This window comes from Mustela nivalis, assembly GCF_964662115.1.
Source record: "Mustela nivalis genome assembly, chromosome: 20".
NCBI classification, from domain to species: domain Eukaryota; kingdom Metazoa; phylum Chordata; class Mammalia; order Carnivora; family Mustelidae; genus Mustela; species Mustela nivalis.
In genome coordinates this window covers 3,740,197-3,762,111 of record NC_139039.1, presented here as the reverse complement: position 1 = coordinate 3,762,111, position 21,915 = coordinate 3,740,197, and the positions used below count along the sequence as shown (strand labels likewise).

The following is a 21,915-nucleotide window of genomic DNA, read 5'->3' as shown; positions in this document are numbered from 1 at the left end:
ATAACACTTTCAAAAAAGCAATAAAACTTCATAAGACATCTAAAAACCTAACTAAACCAAGATATATTGTATACAAATATTGGAGATTTAATACAGTTGCTATTACCCAAAATTGATCTATAGATCTATAGATGTATTACAATCCCAATCAACCTGTCAATGAGATGGTGGTTTGCTTATTTGGTCTTTAAAAAAAAATTTTTTTTTACATTTGAGAGAGAGAGTTCCAGAACGTCTGTGGTGGGGGTGTGGGAGCAGAGGAAGAGAATCTGAAACAGGCTCCCCACTGAGTGGGATGTCCAACACCGGGCTCCATCCCATGACCCAAGAGATAACAACTTGAGCTGAAACCAAGAGTCAGAGGCTTAGTCGACTGAGTCACGTAGGTGCCCCTTTTGTTTGCTTTCTGGTTTGACAAATTGACAAATTGTCAAATGGAAAAGTCAGAGATGCAGGAAGTAAATACATTTATCCTTCCCAGGGGAAACATAAGGACTTTGAGAGAGTCTGTTGACCCCTTAACCAACTTTTATGTTACTGGTTGCATGCATTTTAATTCCATACATTTGTAAACTGCACAAGCCGTTAACAGTGTGATTTTTATATCATCCATTATTATTTAGATTATCCACATACTTAACCATTTTCTTTGATCTTCTTTCTTTCCTGCATCTCTGATTTTCCCGTCTGAGGATATTTTCCTTCTGTCTCAAGTACATGCTTTAGACGATCCTTCTTTTGAGGGTGTGCTAGCATCAAACCATTTAGTGTTCATTTATTTGAAAATGTTCTTTTGCTTTCTTGAAGACTATTTTTACTAGATGTAGAATTCTATGTTAGCAGATGTTTTCTTTCACCACTTTCAGGATATCATTCCACGGACTTGTGTCTGTGGCTCACTTAACAACTGGACCCCCCACTCAATCATTTCCTTTCTGTCTTGTATGACTATCTCTTGACTAGGCTGGGTGCAGCCGCAAATGGTCCTTTCTTGGTGGTGGGGCAAAGCAGCCAAAAGACAAAGACATGCTCCAAGTTCTGGCAACTGAGATTAATTAGTTGTCATCTTCTTTACCCCTCCTATCCCTGCTCCCCTTTTCTCCCCCTCTCTCTAGCTCACAGTTTCCAGGTACTAGCTCTGGAAGTGCAATCAATATCCTGAAGGTATCCTCCTTTCTGCTTGTAGCTGAGAGGGAAATGATGTAGCCTAAGGAGCACTGGAGGGAGTTGAAATCTCAGGCATTTAACACAATCCCTAGGCACCTAATAACTATCAAACTTCTGGGGAAATCTCTGGAAGAGTGCAATCAAATTAGTAGCATCATGTTGTTAATATCAGCTATATCAATGAAAAACTCATATCAGTAATTCCTAAAAATAAAAAATTTATTGATGAAGAATTATACTCATGAAAGAGGTAAATTTTATGATATTTAAAATATTTATCATTAAAGCTGTTAAAAATTGAAGAACAATTTGCACTACAACTTACATCACTTGGTAAGTAGTTTTATTTACACACATATTGTGGTTTATTTCTATTTTTAAAGGTAATATATTAAAAAAATTTTTTTGATTGCTTGATTTACATATTTAACATGACCATACTGGTTGCTAACCAACCCTGCCTAGGCCTGTCTCCCCAGCAGTTGAGACACCTTAGTATCTTTAGGAGACCTAATGGCAAAGCAGCAGGCTACACCATAGACTGACTACAGCAGAAACCCTCAACCTGTGCTGCATGTTAGAGTTACATGGGGAGCTCATAAAATATACCATTGCCAAGACCTCACTCTAAACCAGTGAAATTAGGTTCTCTGGTGGTAGGAGAAAAGTTCCTCCAAAAATTATAATTAGAATGACCAAAAGATCAAGCACTTGTCCCATTTCCAGGTCTATATCCAGAAGAAGTGAAAACAGGAGTTCTAACAGATATTTCATCATTCACAACCAAAAGGTAGAAACAACCCAAGTGTTCATTAACAGATAGATAACAAATTTGTGGCATATATATACCAGTGAAATATTATTCAGCCTTTAAAAAGGCTATTCTAACATCTAAGGAACCTGGAGGACATTATGTGAAGCAACATAAGCCAATTACAAAAGGACAAATACTGTATGATTGCACTTCCATGAAGTACTTAAAGTAGTCAACTTCATAGAGATAAAGCAGAATCTGGTTACTAGCGCCTAAAGGGAAAAGGTTCAATGACAAATATCCAACCAAGTAAAATTTAAATATCTGACTTTATTAACTGAGTCATGAATTGGGCAGCATCCCATCTACCAAGTAGGGGGAGCTCAGTCAAGCTGTGGAAAAGGAAAGGTTTTTAAAGGTGGAGAAGGGGCATTAAAAAAGGAAATTAGCAAAGAATCCATTGTTTTAGACATGGTCGCCCTCGTGAGGGGAACAGAGGGGATCTGTCAGTGAATTTCCTAGTGCTGACCAGTAAATTCCATGTTGACTAGTCAGAGGTTAAGTTCCTGGTGGGGGAGGGGTTGCGCAGAGAGGCTAAAACTTCAGTTAGGTTAGGTATTAAGTCTTGGCTTGCTGATGTGGGGCTCTTCACATAAGTGGTTCCATTTGGGGCCTGTGGTTTTCTTTTCCTTTTTAAAAAAAAAAATTATTTTCAAGTAATCTCTACATCCAACATGGGGCTCAAACTTACAACCGTGAGATCAAGAATCACATGCTGTACCCACTGAACCACCCAGGCACTCATGTGGTTTTCTTCTTAACAGAGGGAACGGGGAGTTATTTAGTAAGTACAGAGTTTCAGTTTGGGATAATGCAAAATTCTGGAGATGGATGGTGGTGATTGTTTCACAAAGATGGAAACATACTTAATGCCACTGAACAGTACACTTAAACATTATTTTTTTTAAAATTTTATATATTTTTTAAGATTTTATTTATTTATTTGACAGAGATCACAGTAGGCAGAAAGGCAGGCAGAGAGAGAGGGGGAAGCAGGCTCCCCACTGAGCAGAGAGCCCGATGTGGGGCTCGATCCCAGGACCCTGAGATCATGACCAAGCCGAAGGCAGAGACTTTAACCCACCGAGCCACCCAGGCACCCCCACTTAAAAATTATTAAAAAGGGGCCGCCTGGGTGGCTCGGTGGGTTAAAGCCTCTGCCTTAGGCTCAGGTCATGATCCCAGGGTCCTGGGATCGAGCCCCACATGGGGTTCTCTGCTTAGTAGGGAGCCTGCTTCCCCCTCTCTCTCTGCCTGCCTCTCTGTCTACTTGTATCTCCATTTGTCAAATAAATAAATCAAATCTTTAAGAAAAAATTATTTAAAAAATTATTAAAAGGATAAATTTTATGTTATGACTGTATTACCCTCCCCCCTCAAGATCTCAAATTCTTACCATGGCCCCTGGCTTTTTCTTTAACCTTATCACCTACCAATTCTTTCCCCTCACTCTCAGGACTTCAGTGATACTGGCATCTTTTCTGAAACAAGAACAGAGTGAGTATGCACTCCCTATCTACGCTACATGGCACGCATTTTCCACTATCATGTCTTTGCTCAAACAGCCCCCAGCAAGGCACCTGGGTGGCTCAGTCGGTTTAGCGCCCTGCTCTTGATTTTGACTCAGGTCATGATCTCAGGGCTGTGAGATGGAGCCCCACATGGGACTCTGAGCTGGGCTTGGAGCCTGTTTAAGGTTCTCTCTCTCTCCCTCTGTCCCTCACCCCCACTCCCTTTCTTTAAAAAAGTTTGAATATGTTCATTAATAAATTTATAGAAATGGGTGCCTAACTTTCAAACCAGTAGAGAAGAAGGAACACACAAATTCGGTCAGGGCTGAAAAGGAACACAGAAAGATAGAACAAGAAACCATAACACAGAAAACACAGAACAAAATGGCATGAATGAGACTAATTATATCAGGTGAACAACATACGAGAAAGGGTTAAACCTGATGAAGTTCTTGAACCTAGGTGAGGTTCAATAGGGTGAGGTTCGGAGCTGACGGCTAAGAAAGAATTCTTTAGACGTCTTTGGTGCAAAAAGGTGGTTTATTAGAGCACGGGGACAGGACCCGTGGGCAGACGGAGATGCTGCTGCCCCGGGTTGTGAGGAGTGGCTGGTTATATACACAGGAGTTGGGTAGGTGAGGACAAAGGGTTGTTCAGAAGGGCTATTGGGGTAAAGAAGACTGTCAGGATATGGAAGGCCTGGTTACTATCAAGCCAAGGCTACTTTCCCTCTAAAGAGGCACTAACATAAAGACAATTGGGAGTCTCCTGGTGGAATGTTACATTCCTGCTATCAAACGTCCTTGTTAGTGAGATTTAGGTTTAGAAGAAATTTAACTTTATTTACTTTTCTTTCTACCTCCGCCTCTTTTGGTTTTTTATGGAGGGGAGGGTGATGTTAGGGCTTGAGGAACTGAGTTATGTGTCTTTGGAAATTGGGCTATTAATAAGGTAACTTCTTTGTTGTAAATCTCAAGGACATTTGTAAACCAAGAGAGACTTCTGCCTTGCAGGACTGTGATCTCTGCAAGATAACCATTTGTTCTTCTTTTAGGGCAGTCAGGGGTGCCTGTGGAATGTCACACATATTACCAAGGGGAGTGGGTGGAGAGGGGGTACAAGGCGCCAGCCTCTGCTCCGTCCTCAGCCAGCCTCCTGTTCCCTCATCAAACCCAATTATCTCTCACTCTTTCTCTCTGTCTCTGTTGCCCTCTCCTTCCACCCCTGCACTCACACGCTCTCTGTTATAATAGTAATAATAACAACAAGAACAATAACAAATAGCCCCCAGATAAGCCTTCCCATTATAGAGGGTGAAAATTAATTCTTCCTCTACCCTTCTGAGTTCTTGGCTTGTGACCCTTGCAATAAAAGATTAATAAGAGAAAAACAGATTTATTAACATGTATGCCTCACATATACATGGAAGATACTTAGGAAAAAATTAGCAATACCCTGGGGTTGCTTAGAATTCAGTCTTAAATACCATTTTAATAGGGAAAGGGAAGTGGCAATGTAGGCCTCTCCAGAGAATAAATAATTTTTAGGAAAGAAGAATGGGCCCTTAAAAGAACAGACAGTAGATAGGACAGGTTTAGTTTTTTTTAAGATTTGATTTGACACAGCGAGTGAGAGAGAGAGAGAGACGGAGAGCATGCACAAGAAGGGGTAAGGGCAGGCAGGGGAGAAACAAGTTGCCCGCTGAGCAGGGTCCTGATGTGGGGTTCAATCCCAGAACCCTGGGATCATGACCTTAGCCTAAGGCAGTGGCTTAAATGACTGAGCCACCCAGGTACCCCGAGATAGGACAGTTTGACAAAATTTGTCTGGGTGTGGTCTCCACTTCTACTGTGGGGTTTAGGACAATTCAGTTTCTTTTAGAGAATCTGTCTTTAGGCAGATAAAGGGAGCTCAGATAAAGCTTCTCCCTTCATAGGCTGTTTTACAAGTGCTTACGGCTCAGAAATAATCAGTATACCAAAGCAGTATATTTTGGAGTGACATGTCCTGAATACCGATATATTTTAGGGTGACATTTTCTGTTGCCCTTCATTACAATGTAAACTTCGTGACTACAGAGACTTTATTTTACACTCCTGTGAGCAAGCTACGTAATAGGTAGTAAACAGTTGTTAAATGTTTGCCCTTTCTGTATCATACACACATAGTATTTGTATAATTAAGATATTAATTAATTAGAGAGTGAGGGAGAGCATGAGAGAGAAGGTCAGAGGGAGAAGCCGACTCCCCATGGAGCTGGGACCCCGAGGCATGACTCAGTCCCACGACTCCAGGATCATGACCTGAGCAGAAGGCAGTTGCTTAACCAACTGAGCCATCCAGGCGCTCCCAGATCTCAATTTAGAAAGACAAAAGCCCTGTATTAAATTCTCTGGCCTAAGCTCACCATGCAAAAGAAAAATGTGCCCAAGAAACATAAAGGCCTTTAGGGTTAATATGGAGCCCTGGAAGCCAGTTTCCCAGACAGGGCTGAGGGGGAGGAGCTGGGTCTTCAGCTGTGGGTCACCTGCCCTTATCCACTGCGTCTAAGGCACTGTCCAAGAGAAGAGAGAACCATCTCCATAGCGAGGGGATCTAACAAAAACAATCCGTTCCGAAGTATCAACTACAAGCATTCGGAAAGGTCCACACACGGGATGACGCGCGGGAAATCTGGAGTCCTCAGGGACAGCGTCGTTCCCTCCAAAGAGGCCTGGTACCCATCTCAGCGCTCCAGGGCAGGGGCCCCGCCCGGGTCTCTCTAGTCTGCATCTCTATGGTAGGAAGGGAGGAAAAACCGGAAGTGGGCCGCCGCGGGGGTGTGGGAGGGAGCGAGGGGCGGGGCCGTGGGGGGGCGGGGCTACCGCCGCCACCTCCGCTGCGGACCGAGGCGAGATGGCCGCCACGGAGGGGGTTGGGGAGGCTGCGCAGGGCAGCGAGTCCGGTCAGCCGGAGCCGCCACCGCCCCAGCCGCACCCTCCGCCGCCCCAGCAGCAGCAGGAAGAAGCTATGGCGGCTGAGCCCGGAGAAGCAGTGGCGTCCCCTATGGACGACGGGTTCCTGAGCCTGGACTCGCCCACCTATGTCCTGTACAGGTAACGCCCACGGCAGGGCCGCCGCGCCCGAGGCCCTTCCTCCCGAAGGCGGGTGCTCCCCCCGGCCGGCGGTTCCGGGTCGGCTCCCCTGACCTCGGCGTGTGCGGCCGAAGTTTCCGCGGCTTCCTCGTCCGGCTGGCCGGGGCGGAGGGGGCGCGCTCGGCGGGGTCGAGGCCCGCTGGGCGCCCTCGCGCTCTTTCCGGGGTTGCTGGTTCCCGGGGCCAGCCTGTCGCCGAGAGATGGAGGAGGCCAGACGCCAGACGGCGTAGAAACTGCAGCACACCGGACAGCGCTCTCCCTGAGGCTGTTCAGGTGTGATTCAGGAATTTAGGGAATCTCCCGCTCGCTTTCCTGCTCCCACGGCGCTAAGCTCGTTGATCGCAGAGTCCCGAAGGGTTTGGGGGCTCTTTAATAGCCGGGCAGGAAGTAAGAGTTAAATATAAATAAGGTCCAGATTTGCTCGCTTTAAAAACAAGGTGTAAGGGCTTCCCCTGGTTTGTTCTGTTAAAGGGGACGGAGCTAGTATAAGCTCTTTAAGGGCTGGGACTTTTACATTCAGCATTTTCTTTAAATATTTTAGCGCCTACCATCAGGCATGCACCGGATTTAAGCTGTAAAACCGAAAAGGTATTTGTTAAACTCTGTAATCCGTCGTTACATCACTTCGTGTATAATAAAAGTGGTATAAACAGAGTTGGGTACTTTGTAACTTTCTTGCTTTTTCTCCCGACTTTCACTCCTAGTTCTTATCTCCAGTTGGACTTGCAAAAACAGTTGAGAAATGCTTGTATCTTATTTTTCTTTTGTCTTATTTTTTCTTATGTAGTTCTAAGTAAACCCATTAGATAGCTTATTTGCCTTCCTTGATTTTATGAATGAGTGAAAGTCACCATCCAGATTTTGTTACTGGAGTTGTTTTACACATTTAATTTGGCTGTGGTAGCCCCATAATCCTCACACCTCCTCTCTGAATTGTAAAATATTCAGCTGCTTTAGTTGGCTAGGTCTGGTTTTTCAGTGACTATATGACAGCCTTACCTTTTTCATGCTACTGCCCCAGGCTCTAGGTCTCACACCTCAGGTAATTGTTTCCCTTGTATTTCTTCTGATACAGTGGACACAACTTAAGGATTGTCTGGATTCCACAGAATCGTTGCTGTCAATAGCTGATCGGTATAGAGAACTAAAAGATGGGTGAAAGGAAAATAGTATAAATAAAAGAGTGGTTAAAACAAATTTAGTCATATTAGGCATTTTGCACAGAAATGTCTTTAGGCACCTATTGGTGCCACTATGTTATTTTAGCAATGATAATGAGAAGAGTATTCATTGAATGCTTACTATATGCATTTATTTATTTATTTATTTATTTAAAGTTTTTTTTTTCATGTATTTATTTGACAGACATCACTAGTAGGCAGAGAGACAGGCAAAAAGAGAGGAGGAAGCGGGCTCCCCACCAAGCAGAGAGCTGGATGCGGGGCTCGATCCCAGGACCCTGGGATCATGACCTGAGCCAAAGGAAGAGGCTTTAACCCATTGAGCCACCTAGGTGCCCCTATATGCTTTTATTATATGCTATATTTATAACATATGGTATAAATATTTAGGTGTATAGTAATATTGTGTTTCGTATATTGATTATATACTATATACTAATATATTCGTATATATATTAAATTTACTATGTATGTGCTTATTATACACATTTAAATGCTTAACATTATCTATTTAATCCTCAAAACAGCCTTCTAAGGTTGGTTAGTAATATCATCTCCATTTTATAAATGAAGAAACTGAGGCCCATAGAGATTAAGTAACTTTCTCAAGGTCACACAGGTGATAAGTGGTAGAGCCTACATTCTAACCCACACAGTTATTAGATTCAAGAGCCTGCTCTCGAAAGACCACCTGGACCACCTCTCAGTATAGTGAACTAATAATAGTGCTTACTTTGATTTTAAAATGTCAGTTCCTAGTAACTTGTTAGTCAATTTTTTTTAAATGCTAACTCCAAAAAGTCTTACTAGACCAATTAATTAAATAGATTTCTAATTTAAAACTATTCTGTACTTACTGCAAAACAAGTTTCTCTACTTACATAAAAACTTTAAATTTGAGAACTATTGATTTATTAACTTATTTTAATGGGCAGATATTCAGTTTATTTTTATGATACTTTAAAAGTTTAAGATGTAAGGCAAAATGGCAAAACTTGATCATGAAGAATCCAACCATGATTATATATATATATATATATATATATATATTTTTTTTTTTTTAAAGATTTTATTTATTTATCAGAGAGAGAGACGGGGAGAGAGCAAGCACAGGCAGACAGAATGGCAGGCAGAGGCAGAGGGAGAAGCAGGCTCCCCACCGAGCAAGGAGCCTGATGTGGGACTGGATCCCAGGACGCCAGGATCATGACCTGAGCTGAAGGCAGCCGCTTAACCAACTGAACCACCCAGGCGTCCCCCAACCATGATTATATTAAAATATTTATAAGTTACTGATTTAATAGAAGTGTAGTTGTTGGTAATTTTAAAAACATTGGAGTTCTTTTTCTTCTTATGTATTTGAATACAGTCACTGAAAAAATATATATATTTCAGGGACAGAGCAGAATGGGCTGATATAGATCCAGTACCGCAGAATGATGGCCCCAATCCAGTGGTCCAGATCATTTACAGTGAAAAATGTAAGTTTATTTTTTATTAGGAAAAGGTCTATAAGTTAAACTTAATAGAGTTGAAATTGACAGTTATATGGTTAGGTAGATGACAGATTTTTGCCTAATAAAAATCTAAATGACTTAAGATAAGCTAATACTTGTTTTTTAATCATTCCTTTTCATGGTTAAAGCTTTTATTTTGTCCAAAGAATGGACATATTCTAAGTATAAGTAATGAATGCTACATTATAATATGTAATAGGTACTTGTGATTGTACTTTTCATTTATTGTTTAATCTGTACAAAAGATACAACATAAATGGGTTACTGGTTGATGTAGAATAAACTGGTTGCTGAAACTTGTGCATTTTGAAATATCTTTCAGCAATGAAATGTTAGGCTCAGTCAGAATACAATTACTGATATTAAAATGAGTGGATTATTTTCTTTGACAAAGTATCATTCTTTCATAATGAATGTGAATGAAAATGCTTTGTAAATTGAAGGTCATTGCAAATCTTCATTGTTTGTTGTTCTTCTAAGAAAGGGTACATGAGTAAAATGGAATGCTAGCTTTGCGTTTTTTGTGTGTGTATATATATTCTGATTTCTGTTGCTTGTGGTGGCCCCATAATCCTCAAACCTCCTCTGTGGGGTGTGTTTGTGTGTGGTATGTACACATTTCAGTTAAAGCTTTGTTATCCAAGATATCCAAGATCATTCCTTTTTTTTTTTTTTTTAACAAAAAGAGTTTATTGTTTTGGTTATGAAGTAATGCCAAGAAATGTTTGAAAAGGAAGAATGATGACTTACTGAGTATAATGACTTACTGAGTATAAAAATGTACTACTAAAAATAAATGTGAAACTGGTACAGAAATAAATAGATTAACAAATCTAAAAATAGATTAGTATAGATAGGAACGTAATATGTGATAAAAAGAACATCTTATACTTGTATGAAAAGATGGATTAATCAAATTGGTTTTGCAGCAGTTGGATATAAGCAAAATTATATCTTTATCTCCTGTCTTACATGAAAATAAATTACAGATGAATTAAAGTTCTGTTGTTTTTTTTTTAAGCTTTTATTTATTTGACAGAGAGAGAGAGACAGTGAGAGAGGGAATACAAACTGGGGGAGTGGGAGAAGGAGAAGCAGGCTTCCCGCCCAGTAGGGAGCCTGTTGCAGGACTCCATCCCAGAACCCTGGGATCATGACCTGAGCCAAAGGCAGATGCTTAACTAACTGAGCCACCAAGGCACCCCTGAATTAAAGCTCTAAAACACAACACAACTGTAAACATACAAGGAACAAGAGAATAATCTTTCTTTTGATGAAGAAGGTATAATTAAACAAGATTTAAAATTCAGAATTAAGGAAAAGATCAGAAGATATAACTGCATTAAAATGCAGAACTTTTACACTATGAAGAGATATGATATGGGAGAGATAATTCACTAGAAATAGAAATGTCTGGATGCCTTGGTGGCTCAGTCGGTTGAGTGTCTGGCTTCAGCTTGGGACATGAGGTCCTGGGATCCAGCCCCACATCAGGCTTCCTGCTCAGCAGGGAGTCTGTTTCTCCCTCTGTCCCTCTCCACACTCAAGCTCTCTCTCTATCTCTCTCTCTCTCGCAAAAATAAATAAATCAATAAGTAAATCTAAAAAAAAGGAAAGAAGGAAATACCTGAAGAGATATTTAACCTCACTAGTGATCAGAGAGATGAAAACCACTTTCAGATTCTTTAGGTACCTATAACAAAGATGTTGGAGAAACTGATAAAATCACACATTTCTCTTGGGGTTAAATAATTTAATAAAAGCTTTTTTTTTTTTTTTTTTTTTTTGCAGGGTGAAAAGATTAACATATAAAATTCTTAGCTATAGATTAGAAACCATAAGGAAAAGATAGAGAAATATAACCTATCAACCAAAAACCATAGATTGAATATATCAAAATTTAAAATTTGTACAACAGAAGACACCCATGAACAAGTTAAAAGGGAAGCAGTAATATGGGAAAAGATGCACCATATGAAATGGGATTGATGTTCAGAACTTTATAAGAAATTCCTAAGGGAGGTTAAGGAAATGGGCAAACAAAAAAATAGACAAAAGGGTACATGAACTAGTGGTTTACAGTAGAGAAAATTCAATTGGCTTTTAGAGGGGGAGGTTTCTATTATCATTAGGAATGAAAGATATACAAATAAGATAGGAATGTTATTTCCCAACCATGCATTAAAGGGTAAAAATCAAAACTATTCTTATGATATCAGGTACTTGGGTATATGAACAGATCCATATATTTCAGATAGTAATTTTTATGTTTAGCCATTTTGGGGTTTGGTTTAATCTAGTAAAATTGGAAAATACTCTTATCATACAACCTTGAAATACTGCATCCATTGATACATTCTGGGTACACTCTGGCATATAATGTCAGAAGACATACTAGGAGGTTAAGAATACACACTTTAGAGACAGACCAACTGGTTTAAATTCTAACTTTACTGGCGCTATAATCTTGGACAAATTATTTAACCTCTCTATACCTTTATTTCCCCCTATGTAAAATGAGGATAATAATAGTAACTATAGTTGACTCTTGAATAACATGAGGATTAGGGGTACTGATCTCCCTCCTTCCTGCTTAGTTGAAAATCCATGTGTAACTTTTTTTTTTTTTAATTTTATTTATTTTTTTGACAGAGAGAGACACAGCGAGAGAGGGAACAGAAGCAGGGGGAGTGGGAGAGGGAGAAGCAGGCTTCCTGCTGAGCAGGGAGCTCGATGCGGGGCTTGATCCCAGGACCCTGAAATCATGACCTGAGCCGAAGGCAGACACTTAATGACTGAACCACCCAGGCGCCCCCATGTGTAACTTTTGATTCCTCAAAAGTTTAATTACTAATCGCCTACTGTTGCTGGAAGTCTTACTATTTATAACATAGTCAGTTAACACATATTTTGTATGTTAAATGTTTTATACACTGTATTCTTAAACTATGTGAGAGAAGAAGAAAATGTTACTAAGAAAATCATAAGGAAGGGCACCTGACTGGTTCAGTCAGTAGAGCATATGACTTTTTTTTTTATTATTATTTTTTAAATTTATTTATTTGTCAGAGAGAGAGCATGCACAAGCAGGCAGAGTGGTAGGCAGAGGTGGAGAGAGAAGCAGGCTCCCTGCTGAGCAAGGACCCCCCCCCAGTGTGGGACTTGATCCCAGGACTTTGGGATCATGACCTGAGTTGAAGGTAATGGCTTAACTGACTGAGCCACCCAGGCGTCCAGAGCATATGACTCTTGAACTAGGGGTCATGAGTTCAAGTCCCTTATGATGGTAGAATTTAGTTTAAAAATCAGGGTACCTGGGTGCCTCAGTCGGTTAAGCATCTACCTTCAGCTCAGGTCATGATCCCAGGGTCCTGAGATCAAGCCCCACATCAGCCTCCCTCTCTCTGTCAAAGAAATAAAAATTTAAAAAAAAAAAAAAAGCTCTTAAAATTTTCATAAGAAAAATATGGTACTATACTGTCAAAAAATCTGCATAGAGGTGGACCTGTACAGTTCAAACCCATGTAATTCAAGGGCCAGTACTTTTGAGAGAGAATAAATTATATATATAAAATAATAGAACAGTGTCTGGCTCAGAGTAAGGACTATATATGTTAACTCTTATAATTTGCAGTATTTTTTGAAAAAGCAAAATGTTGGAAGCCAAGTATATATCTGTTTTGGACGATGAATACAATGTATCATTATCATACAGTTGAATACTAGGTAACCATTAAGAGGATCTAGATCTTTTATAGCATGGAGAGATCTCAGAAACAATGCTGAGTTTAAAAAGCCATATAAGTTTTAGAAACTTTGAGTATGACAGTATATCAAATGTGTAATTTTTAATTATAAGAATATTTTAATATTGAAAACTACAGAAAAAAATCTAATGAATATAAAATTCTATTTATATAACCCCAGATTAATTTATGAGCCTGTCAGCCTGACATATATAACTGTAAGGCTGAATATTCTGTTCCCACTTGTAGAATTCTGGGAAAAAAATAGCATTTACATGTAAATTATGCTGTGTTCTTTATATGGAATAGTGGAAAAAGAGTGACGTAAATGTGTTTATGTTAGCATGGAAGAACATACCATTGAGGAGGAAAATGCCGAAAAGGAAAGCAGTATAAAAATTGTTACACCAGTGGGTGCCTGGGTGGCTCAGTGGGTTAAGCCGCTGCCTTCGGCTCGGGTCATGATCTCAGGGTCCTGGGATCGAGTCCCGCATCGGGCTCTCTGCTCGGCGGGGAGCCTGCTTCCCTCTCTCTCTCTGCCTGCCTCTCTGCCTACTTGTGATCTCTGTCTGTCAAATAAATAAATAAAATCTTAAAAAAAAAAACAAAAAAAACTGTTACACCAGTTTCATTAAAAATGAACAATGGGTGCCTGGCTGGCTCAGTTAGCAGAGCATGCATCACTTGACCTCGGAATCGTGAGTGACCCATGTTGGGCATAAAGATTACTTAATAAAAAAGAAATAAAAAAATTAAAAATAAACCACAAAGCTATATATTTATGTAATATATATGTATATATACACTTAGAAAAATATCTGGTAATAACCATTGCCCTTGATAGAAATCTAGTGCATTGAGGAGTGGCATTGAGGTGAGGGAAGAAAGTTCATGTACTTTTGTATTGTTTATGATGTTTGTGTGGAATATATATTCTTTTTAATTAAAAATATTTTTTGAGGGGCGCCTGGGTGGCTCAGTGGTTTGGGCTGCTGCCTTCGGCTCGGGTCACGATCTCAGGGTCCTGGGATTGAGCCCCGCATCGGGCTCTCTGCTCAGCAGGGAGCCTGCTTCCTCCTCTCTCTCTGCCTGCCTCTCTGCCTACTTGTGATCTCTGTCTGTCAAATAAATAAATAAAATCTTTAAAAATATATATATATTTTTGGGCGCCTGGGTGGCTCAGTGGGTTAGGCCGCTGCCTTCGGCTCAGGTCATGATCTCAGGGTCTTGGGATCGAGTCCCGCATCGGGCTCTCTGCTCAGCAGGGAGCCTGCTTCCTCCTCTCTCTCTGCCTGCCTCTCTGCCTACTTGTGATCTCTCTCTGTCAAATTAAATAATAAATAAAATCTTAAAAAAAAAAATATATATATATATATATATTTTTTTTTTGAAGTAATACATGCTCATCTTAGAAAATTTTGAGGATGGGGGCATCTGGGTGGCTCAGTGGGTTAAGCCTTTGCCTTTCGCTCAGGTCATAATCTCAGGGTCGTGGGATTGAGCCCTGCATCGGGCTCTTTGTCCTGCAGGGAACCTGCTTCCTCCTCTCTCTGCCTGCCTCTCTGCCTGCTTGTGATCTCTGTCTGTCAAATGAGTAAATAAAATCTTTAAAAAAAAAAAAAAAAGAAAAGAAAATTTTGAGGATGTTAAAATTAAAAGAAGACTCTTATCATCAAGAAATAGCCACTGTTAAACTCAACAAAGTAGGTTTAGAGAGAACGTACCTCGGTATAATAAAGCCCGTATATGAAAAATCCATAGCTAATATCACCCTTGTTGGGGAAAAACCTCTTGAGAGCTTTTCTTCTACAGTTAAGAACATGCAGGGATGTCTGCTCTCACCACCATTATTTATCATGGTTCAGAAGCCCTAGCCACAGCAATCAGACAGGAAAAAGAAATAAAAAGCATCCAAATCAGCATGGAAAAAGTAAAATTTTCATTATTTGTAAATGATATATTATATATAGAAAACCCGAAACACCACCAAAAAAACTGCTGAAACTAGTAGGTTCAGTAGAGTTGCTGGATACAAAATCAATGTACGGAAATCTGTTGTATTCTTATACACCAGTGATGAAGCAGCAGAAAGAGAAACAAGGAATCAGTCCCATTTACAATTGTGCCAAAAACAAGAAGATACCTAGGAATACCTCTAACCAAAGAGGTGAAAGACCTGTACTCTGGAAACTATAAACACTGATGAGGGGTGCCTGGGTGACTCAGTCAGTTAAGTGTGTAACTCTTGATTTCAGTTCTGGTTGTGATCTCAGGGTTGTGAGATTGAGCCTTGTGTTAGGCTCTCCACTGGGCATGAAGCCTCTCCCCCCACCCCCTACCCCCACTCTCTCAAAAACAACAACAACAAAACCCACTGATGAAAGAAGTTGATGATGACAAAGAAATGGAAAGACATTCCACGCTCATGAATTGGAAGAACAAATATTGTTAAAATGTCTGTACTACCCAAGGCAATCTACACATTTAATGCATTCCTTGTCAGAATACCAACAGCATTTTTCACAGAGCTAAAACAATCCTAAAATTTGTATGAAGCCACAGAAGACCCCATATAGCCAAAGCAATCTTGAAAAAGAAAAACAAAGCTTGGAGGCATCACAATTCCAGACTTCAAGTTATATTACAAAGCTGTAGTAACCAAATAGTATGGTACTGGGGCACCTGGGTGGCTCAGTCAGTTAAGTGTCTGACTCTTGATTTCGGGCTCAGGTAATGATCTCAGCGTCGTGAGATGGAGCCCCTCATCAAGTTCCGGGCTGGATGTGGAGCCTGCTTAAAAATTCATTCCCTCTCTCTATACCCTCCCCACCCCTGGCAGACCATGCAGGCACATATTCTCTCCCTCTCCCTTTAACCTCCCCACCCTTGCTCTGGCATGCATGCACATACTCTAAAAAGAGGGAAAAGGAACAACAAACAACAAAAAAGATTGGTCAAAATAGTATGGTACTGGTACAAAAATAGACACATAGCAGTGGAATAAAATACAAAACCCCGAAATGAACCAGCAATTATATGGTCAGCTAATCTTCAACAAAGCAGGAAAGACTATGCAATGGGAAGAAGAAGTCTCTTCAACAAAGGGTGTTGGAAAAAATGGATTACCTTCTTACACCCTTCACAAAAATAAATTCAAAGTGGATTAAAGACCTAAATGTGAGACCTGGAATCATAAAAATCCAGAATAGAACATAGGCAGTAACTTTGGCCATAGCAAGTTCTTTCTAGATACATCCCCAGAGACAAGGGAAACAAATGCAGAAATAAATTATTGGGTCTTCATCAAAATAAAAAGCTTCTGCACAGTGAAGGAAACAGTCAATAAAATTAAAAGGCAGCCAGCCTATGGAATGGGAGAAAATATTTGCAAATGACCTACCTAATAAAGGATTAGTATCCAAAATATATCAAGAACTTGGGGCACCTGGGTGGCTCAGTTAGTTAAGTGATTGCCTTCAGCTCAGGTCATAGTCCCAGAGTCCTGGGATAGAGCCCTGCGTCAGGCTCCCTGCCCCGTGGGAAGCCTGCTTCTCCCTCTCCTTTTCCCACTCCCCCTTCTTGTGTTCCCTCTCTTGCTGTGTCTCTCTGTCAAATAAATAAATAGAATCTTAAAACATATATATATATAAAGAACCAAGAAAACACATAATCGAATTAAAAAATGGACAGAAGACATGAATATACATTTTTCCAAAGAAGACAGATGACCAACAGAGCAGATGCTCACCATCACTTATCAGGGAAATGCAAATTAAAACTGCCATGAGATAGGGCATGTGGGAGGCTCAGTCAGTTAAGTCAGGTCAGGATACCAGGGTCGGGATATGGAGTCCTGCATTGGGCTCCCTGCTCAGTGTGGAGTCTGCTTCTCCCTCTGCTCCCCCACCCCCGCTCCTGCTTGTGCACATAAAAACAAAAATCATAAAAACTACAATGAGATAGTACTTCACCTGTCAGAATGGCTGAAATCAGCAACACAAGAAATACCAAGTGTTGGCGAGGATGTAGAGAAAGGGGAGCCCTCTGGCACAATTGGTGGGAATGCAAACTGGTACAGCCACTCTGGAAAACAGCAGAGAGCTTCCTCAAAAAAAAAAAAAAAAAAAGTACTACCCTACGATCCAGCACTTGCACTAGTAGGTATTTATCCAGAGAATACAAAAATACTAATCAAAGGGATATGTGCACCCCGATGCTTATAGCAGCATTATCTATAATAGGCAAGTTATGGAAGCAGTTCAAGTGCTCATCCACTGATGAGTAGAAAGAAGATGAGGTATATATAAAATGGAATATTATTGAGCCATAAAAAGAAATGAAATTTGCCATTTGCAACAACTTGGAGCTAGCGAGTGTAATGCTAAGTGAAATAAGTCAGAAAAAGACAAACACCATATGATTTCACTCATGTGGAATTTAAGAAACAAAACAAATGAGCAAAGGGAAAAAAGAGACAAACCAAGAAGCTATTAACTATAGAGAACAAATTGATGGTTACCAGAGAGGAGGTGGGGGTGGTGAAATGGGTGATGGGGATTAATAAGTGTGATTGTGATGAGCCCCAGATGATGAATGAGTGATGACTCACTGTGTTGTACACCTGAAACTAATATTAAACTATATGTTAACAAATAAAAACTTTAGAAAAAGAATATATATATATTTTTAAAGATTTTATTTATTTGACAGAGAGCGAGAGAGGGAACGGAAGCAGGGGTGGGGGAGAGGGAGATGCAGGCTTCCCGCTGAGCAAGGAGCCAATGTGGGGCTTGAGCCCAGGACCTTGGGATCATGATCCAAGCCTAAGGCAGATGCCTAACGACTGAGCCACCCAGGTGCTGTCCCAGAAAAAAGAATATTCTTGATGATGCAGTAAAAGTCACCAATTTTTAAAAAGAGAGAGTGAGGGGCGCCTGGGTGGCTCAGTGGGTTAAGCCTCTGCCTTTGGCTTAGGTCATGATCTCAGGGTCCTGGGATCAAGCCCCTCATTGGGCTCTGCTCATCAAGGAGCCTGCTTCCCCCTTTGTCTCTGTCTATTGGTGATCTCTATATGTGAAATAAACAAATAAAATCTTTATTAAAAAAGAGAGTGAAATAACCACTGTTAATATTTGGTATATAGCCTTCCACTCGTCTGTGATGATGTTTCCATAAAGTTGGTTTTATGCTACCTATATGTGGATGTGTATATGGTTTATATGTGTAGATACGTATATATATAAACATACATTGTATATGTGTTCTAAGCATTTTGTTGTAACTTGAAAATTATTTGGGAGCTTGGTTCTTAATGACTGCATAATGTTTCATAGTTCATTTGCTACTTACGTTCTTCTTAATTTTATTCTGATATGATTTAAATTCAGATTTTAAAAGATAATGTTTAGAAGTAGGTAACCATTTTATGTCTCGGAATTGTAAAGAGCTGTAATTGTTCATGTTTTTTGTATTGTTTCAGAAAACAGTTAAAACTGAACTGTTTCTAAGGAAACAATATGTGTACATGTAAATACATATATATATGCATTATATATGTAATTATGAAAATTTTAAATTTCTAATGTACATGTAAATACATAAATATGCATTATATAGTAATTAAGAAAATTTTTAATACAAAGTCGTTGGAAGCTTAAAGCAGTGATTTTTATATAGCAAAATTGGAAACAATCCACATTGCCAATAGTAACAGAATGGTTAGGTAAATTAGGATATTTTGACATGGTTTCCATACATACCTATTAAAAGTTTTTAAACTGTCAGTATTTGGAAAATTGTATACTCTAAGAAAAATAGCATGTTTACATACATTTTTAGTTGTGGAAAAAAGAAGTATTGAGGAATGTTTAGCACATGTCATTTTTCATAGTCTGCCTTGGGCCATAATCTGTTCTCTGCCTGAATCTTGTACTGTGTTATGAGGGCATTTCAGCTGCAGTATCTACTAGTTCATTGTGATTAGTGGCATTGTCTTTGATGTCAGACTAGATTTGGGTTTAACTTATTTTATTTCATTTTAAGCAATCTCTGTACTCAACAAGGGGCTCAAACTCAAAACCCCAACATCAGGAATCAAATGCTCTATTAACTAAGCCAACCATGCACCCCTAGATTTGAGTTTAACTTCTCTTTGCAAGGAACACTGACCCAGTGTGAACTTGTTGATCTCTCCCAGCCTCAGTTTGTCTTGTGGAAAATGGGAATACAACAGGTTACTATTTGCCACAGTCTAAGTTTCTTCAGTTAAGAGATTGGCAAAGATGAAAAATTTTAATATTGTCAGGATGTGGAAAAATAGGTTATTCAGACTTTCTTGGAGGGAATATATGTATATTGATCAGATCTTTAATTTGGCAAAACCTGTCAGCATCAACAGTGCACATCACCTTGATGCAGTAATTTTGTTTGTAGGAATTTATCCTGTAGATACGTTGAATTTGTACATGTGCACACAGTGATACTCAGGACGACATACAGTTTATATTCAGGATGGCAAAAGAATGAAACATTCATTTATAGGAGATGAGCTAGATAAAATTTGAGTACTATATAGTGAAATGCTCTGTAGCTATTGGAGAAATATGGCAAAACTTTGTAATGGAATGCAGTTGAAAATTATGTCTTGTCATCCCTGTTCCTCAGTATATTTGTAAATAAGCATATTTTTTTAAAAAAATATTTTTATTTATTTATTTGAGAGAGAGACAGTAAGAGAGCATGAGAGGGGAGATCAGAGGGAGAAGCAGACTCCCTGTGAAGGTGGGAGCCCAATCTGGGACTCGACCCTGGAGCCCCAGGATCATGACTTGAGCTGAAGGCAGTTGCTTAACCAACTGAGCCACCCAGGCACCCAAGAAGGATATATTTTTAACTACATGAATAGCATGTTGCTCTGCACCTTACTTTTTTTCACTTAACAGTCTTAGCAGTTACTCCATATATGTGCATACCAGAGCAGCCTCAATACTAAGAACTGGGTAGTGTGTCATTGCATGGGTGTACCATAATGGACTTAGCTCATTCTTTATCATTTGTTTCCAATTTTCATTTCCTTTTTTTTAAGCCAGTTAAATTTATCAAGGGGTGGGGTGTATACCAACTTCAGTGACATTGACGTTAGTAAGTTCTGATTAACCCATTACCATCAGACCAACCTTTTAAATTTTGTTTATGTAACCAATCCAGTAAATTTCTTTGGATGTTTTGGGTACATATGGAAGTATATCTGTAAGAAAACTTCCTGCAGCTGTAATCATTGAGTTAATGAGTATGTAAGTTTTGCACTAACTTTAATAATGTGTGAGTGAAAAAAGCAAGGCCCAGAACATAGAGTGTGATGTGATCTCTTTTTTTTTTATCTTTGTGCAGATTTTGTTTTTAAGTAATCTCTACATCCATCGTGAGGTTGAACGTACAACCCCAAGATCAAGAGTTGCATGCTCTACTGACTGAGTCAGCCAGGCCCCCCCGATGTTCTCTCATTTGCGTAAAAATATTAGAGGTTATGTTTAGAACATATATTTGGAAGGGTAACAGTAGAATCAATTAACAGTGGTTGCTTCTTTGGAGAAGGACTGTGAATTTAGTTAGATGGAAATTTAGTGTAAACCTTTTGTAGGGTTTGAGTTTTCTACCGTTGCGTACATTGCTTTTTCAGTTATAAAACTGATCAAAATACAATATGGGAAAACCAGGTAAGTGAATATATTTGAATATATGCACTCTTAATTTAACTTTAATGCATAATGTCTTTCAGAGATTTGGAGTCTGGCATGAGCCCCTGTACATATATAAGCAAGAAGCACAGTTACCCATATATTGTGGCTGTGACACTAAAGCATTCTCAGGGTGGCATTCACACAGTCATTTGACTTTCCTTTGCTTATTGTTATAAATGATATAAATTCAATATCCTTCCTCGTAAGACATAACAGCATTTTGTATTATAGTGCTAAGTTTAAACAAGAAAGATAGTCCTAATACAGGTGTATGCTCTGTCCCCAGTTAGAGATGTTTATGATTATTTCCGGGCTGTTCTGCAGCGTGATGAAAGAAGTGAACGAGCTTTTAAACTCACCAGAGATGCTATTGAGTTAAATGCAGCCAATTATACAGTTTGGTAAGTACTACTTACCATTAATATTCCCTGTTTAAATGTCTAATGTTTTAGTTCAGATGGCTCTTTTTCTTAACTAAACTTTGTCATCATAATAATAATTCACACTGCGAGTTTAAAAGTCAGAGACTGAATGAAAAATGCCATCCTCTGTCCCATTCCTTATCACTACCAGGGTCCCCTCCCCAGAGGTAAGAACTCTTAACTACTTTTTCCCCAAGATAACCTATATATTCTAAATATGCTAACCTACATTTTATAGTATTTCAGAGTACATTCCTTTTAACAGATTGCCTTTTTTTTTTTGTTTAGTTTCGTTTTCTTTGTGCCAGTAAGTAATTTGTCTCCCAGGCTCTCTGATATGTGTAAAATGTGTCGTTACTGCTGAACACAACAGGTAATCCTTCAGCTTCTTTTTTCCTTCTTCACCAGTGTGGGCACTGCACATCTAGTCTCCAGCTCTTTCATGCGTTTGATCCCCTGTCTCCTTACCTGACCTCTTTCTCTTTCTTGATTTACTCTCTCATTTTATCGACCACATCCTTCAGTAGAAGAGAACTCGTAAAAGGTTGGGTGGGAAATCATTTGTGAGATTTGGTATATTGAAAAGCATTGTTAGTCTCTTCTCAACTTTATTAGTAGAATTAATTCTATATTAGAAATCATTTTGCTTCAGAAATTTAAAACTGCCTTCCCATTTCCTTTAGC

At 39.4% G+C, this 21,915-nt stretch overlaps 1 protein-coding gene across 1 annotated transcript in view; it reads left to right on the top strand.

Annotated features, from left to right (window-relative positions):
• Positions 1–6,350: 6,350 nt before the first annotated feature.
• FNTA (farnesyltransferase, CAAX box, subunit alpha) overlaps positions 6,351–21,915 on the top strand; it is a 31,499-nt gene continuing 15,934 nt past the window's right edge. Inside the window, exons 1-3 of the mRNA XM_082715233.1 lie at positions 6,351–6,587; positions 9,203–9,288; positions 21,096–21,210. Of these exons, the coding sequence (XP_082571359.1) occupies positions 6,388–6,587; positions 9,203–9,288; positions 21,096–21,210 (401 nt within the window). The 5' untranslated portion in view covers positions 6,351–6,387. The remainder of the gene's footprint in view (positions 6,588–9,202; positions 9,289–21,095; positions 21,211–21,915) is intronic.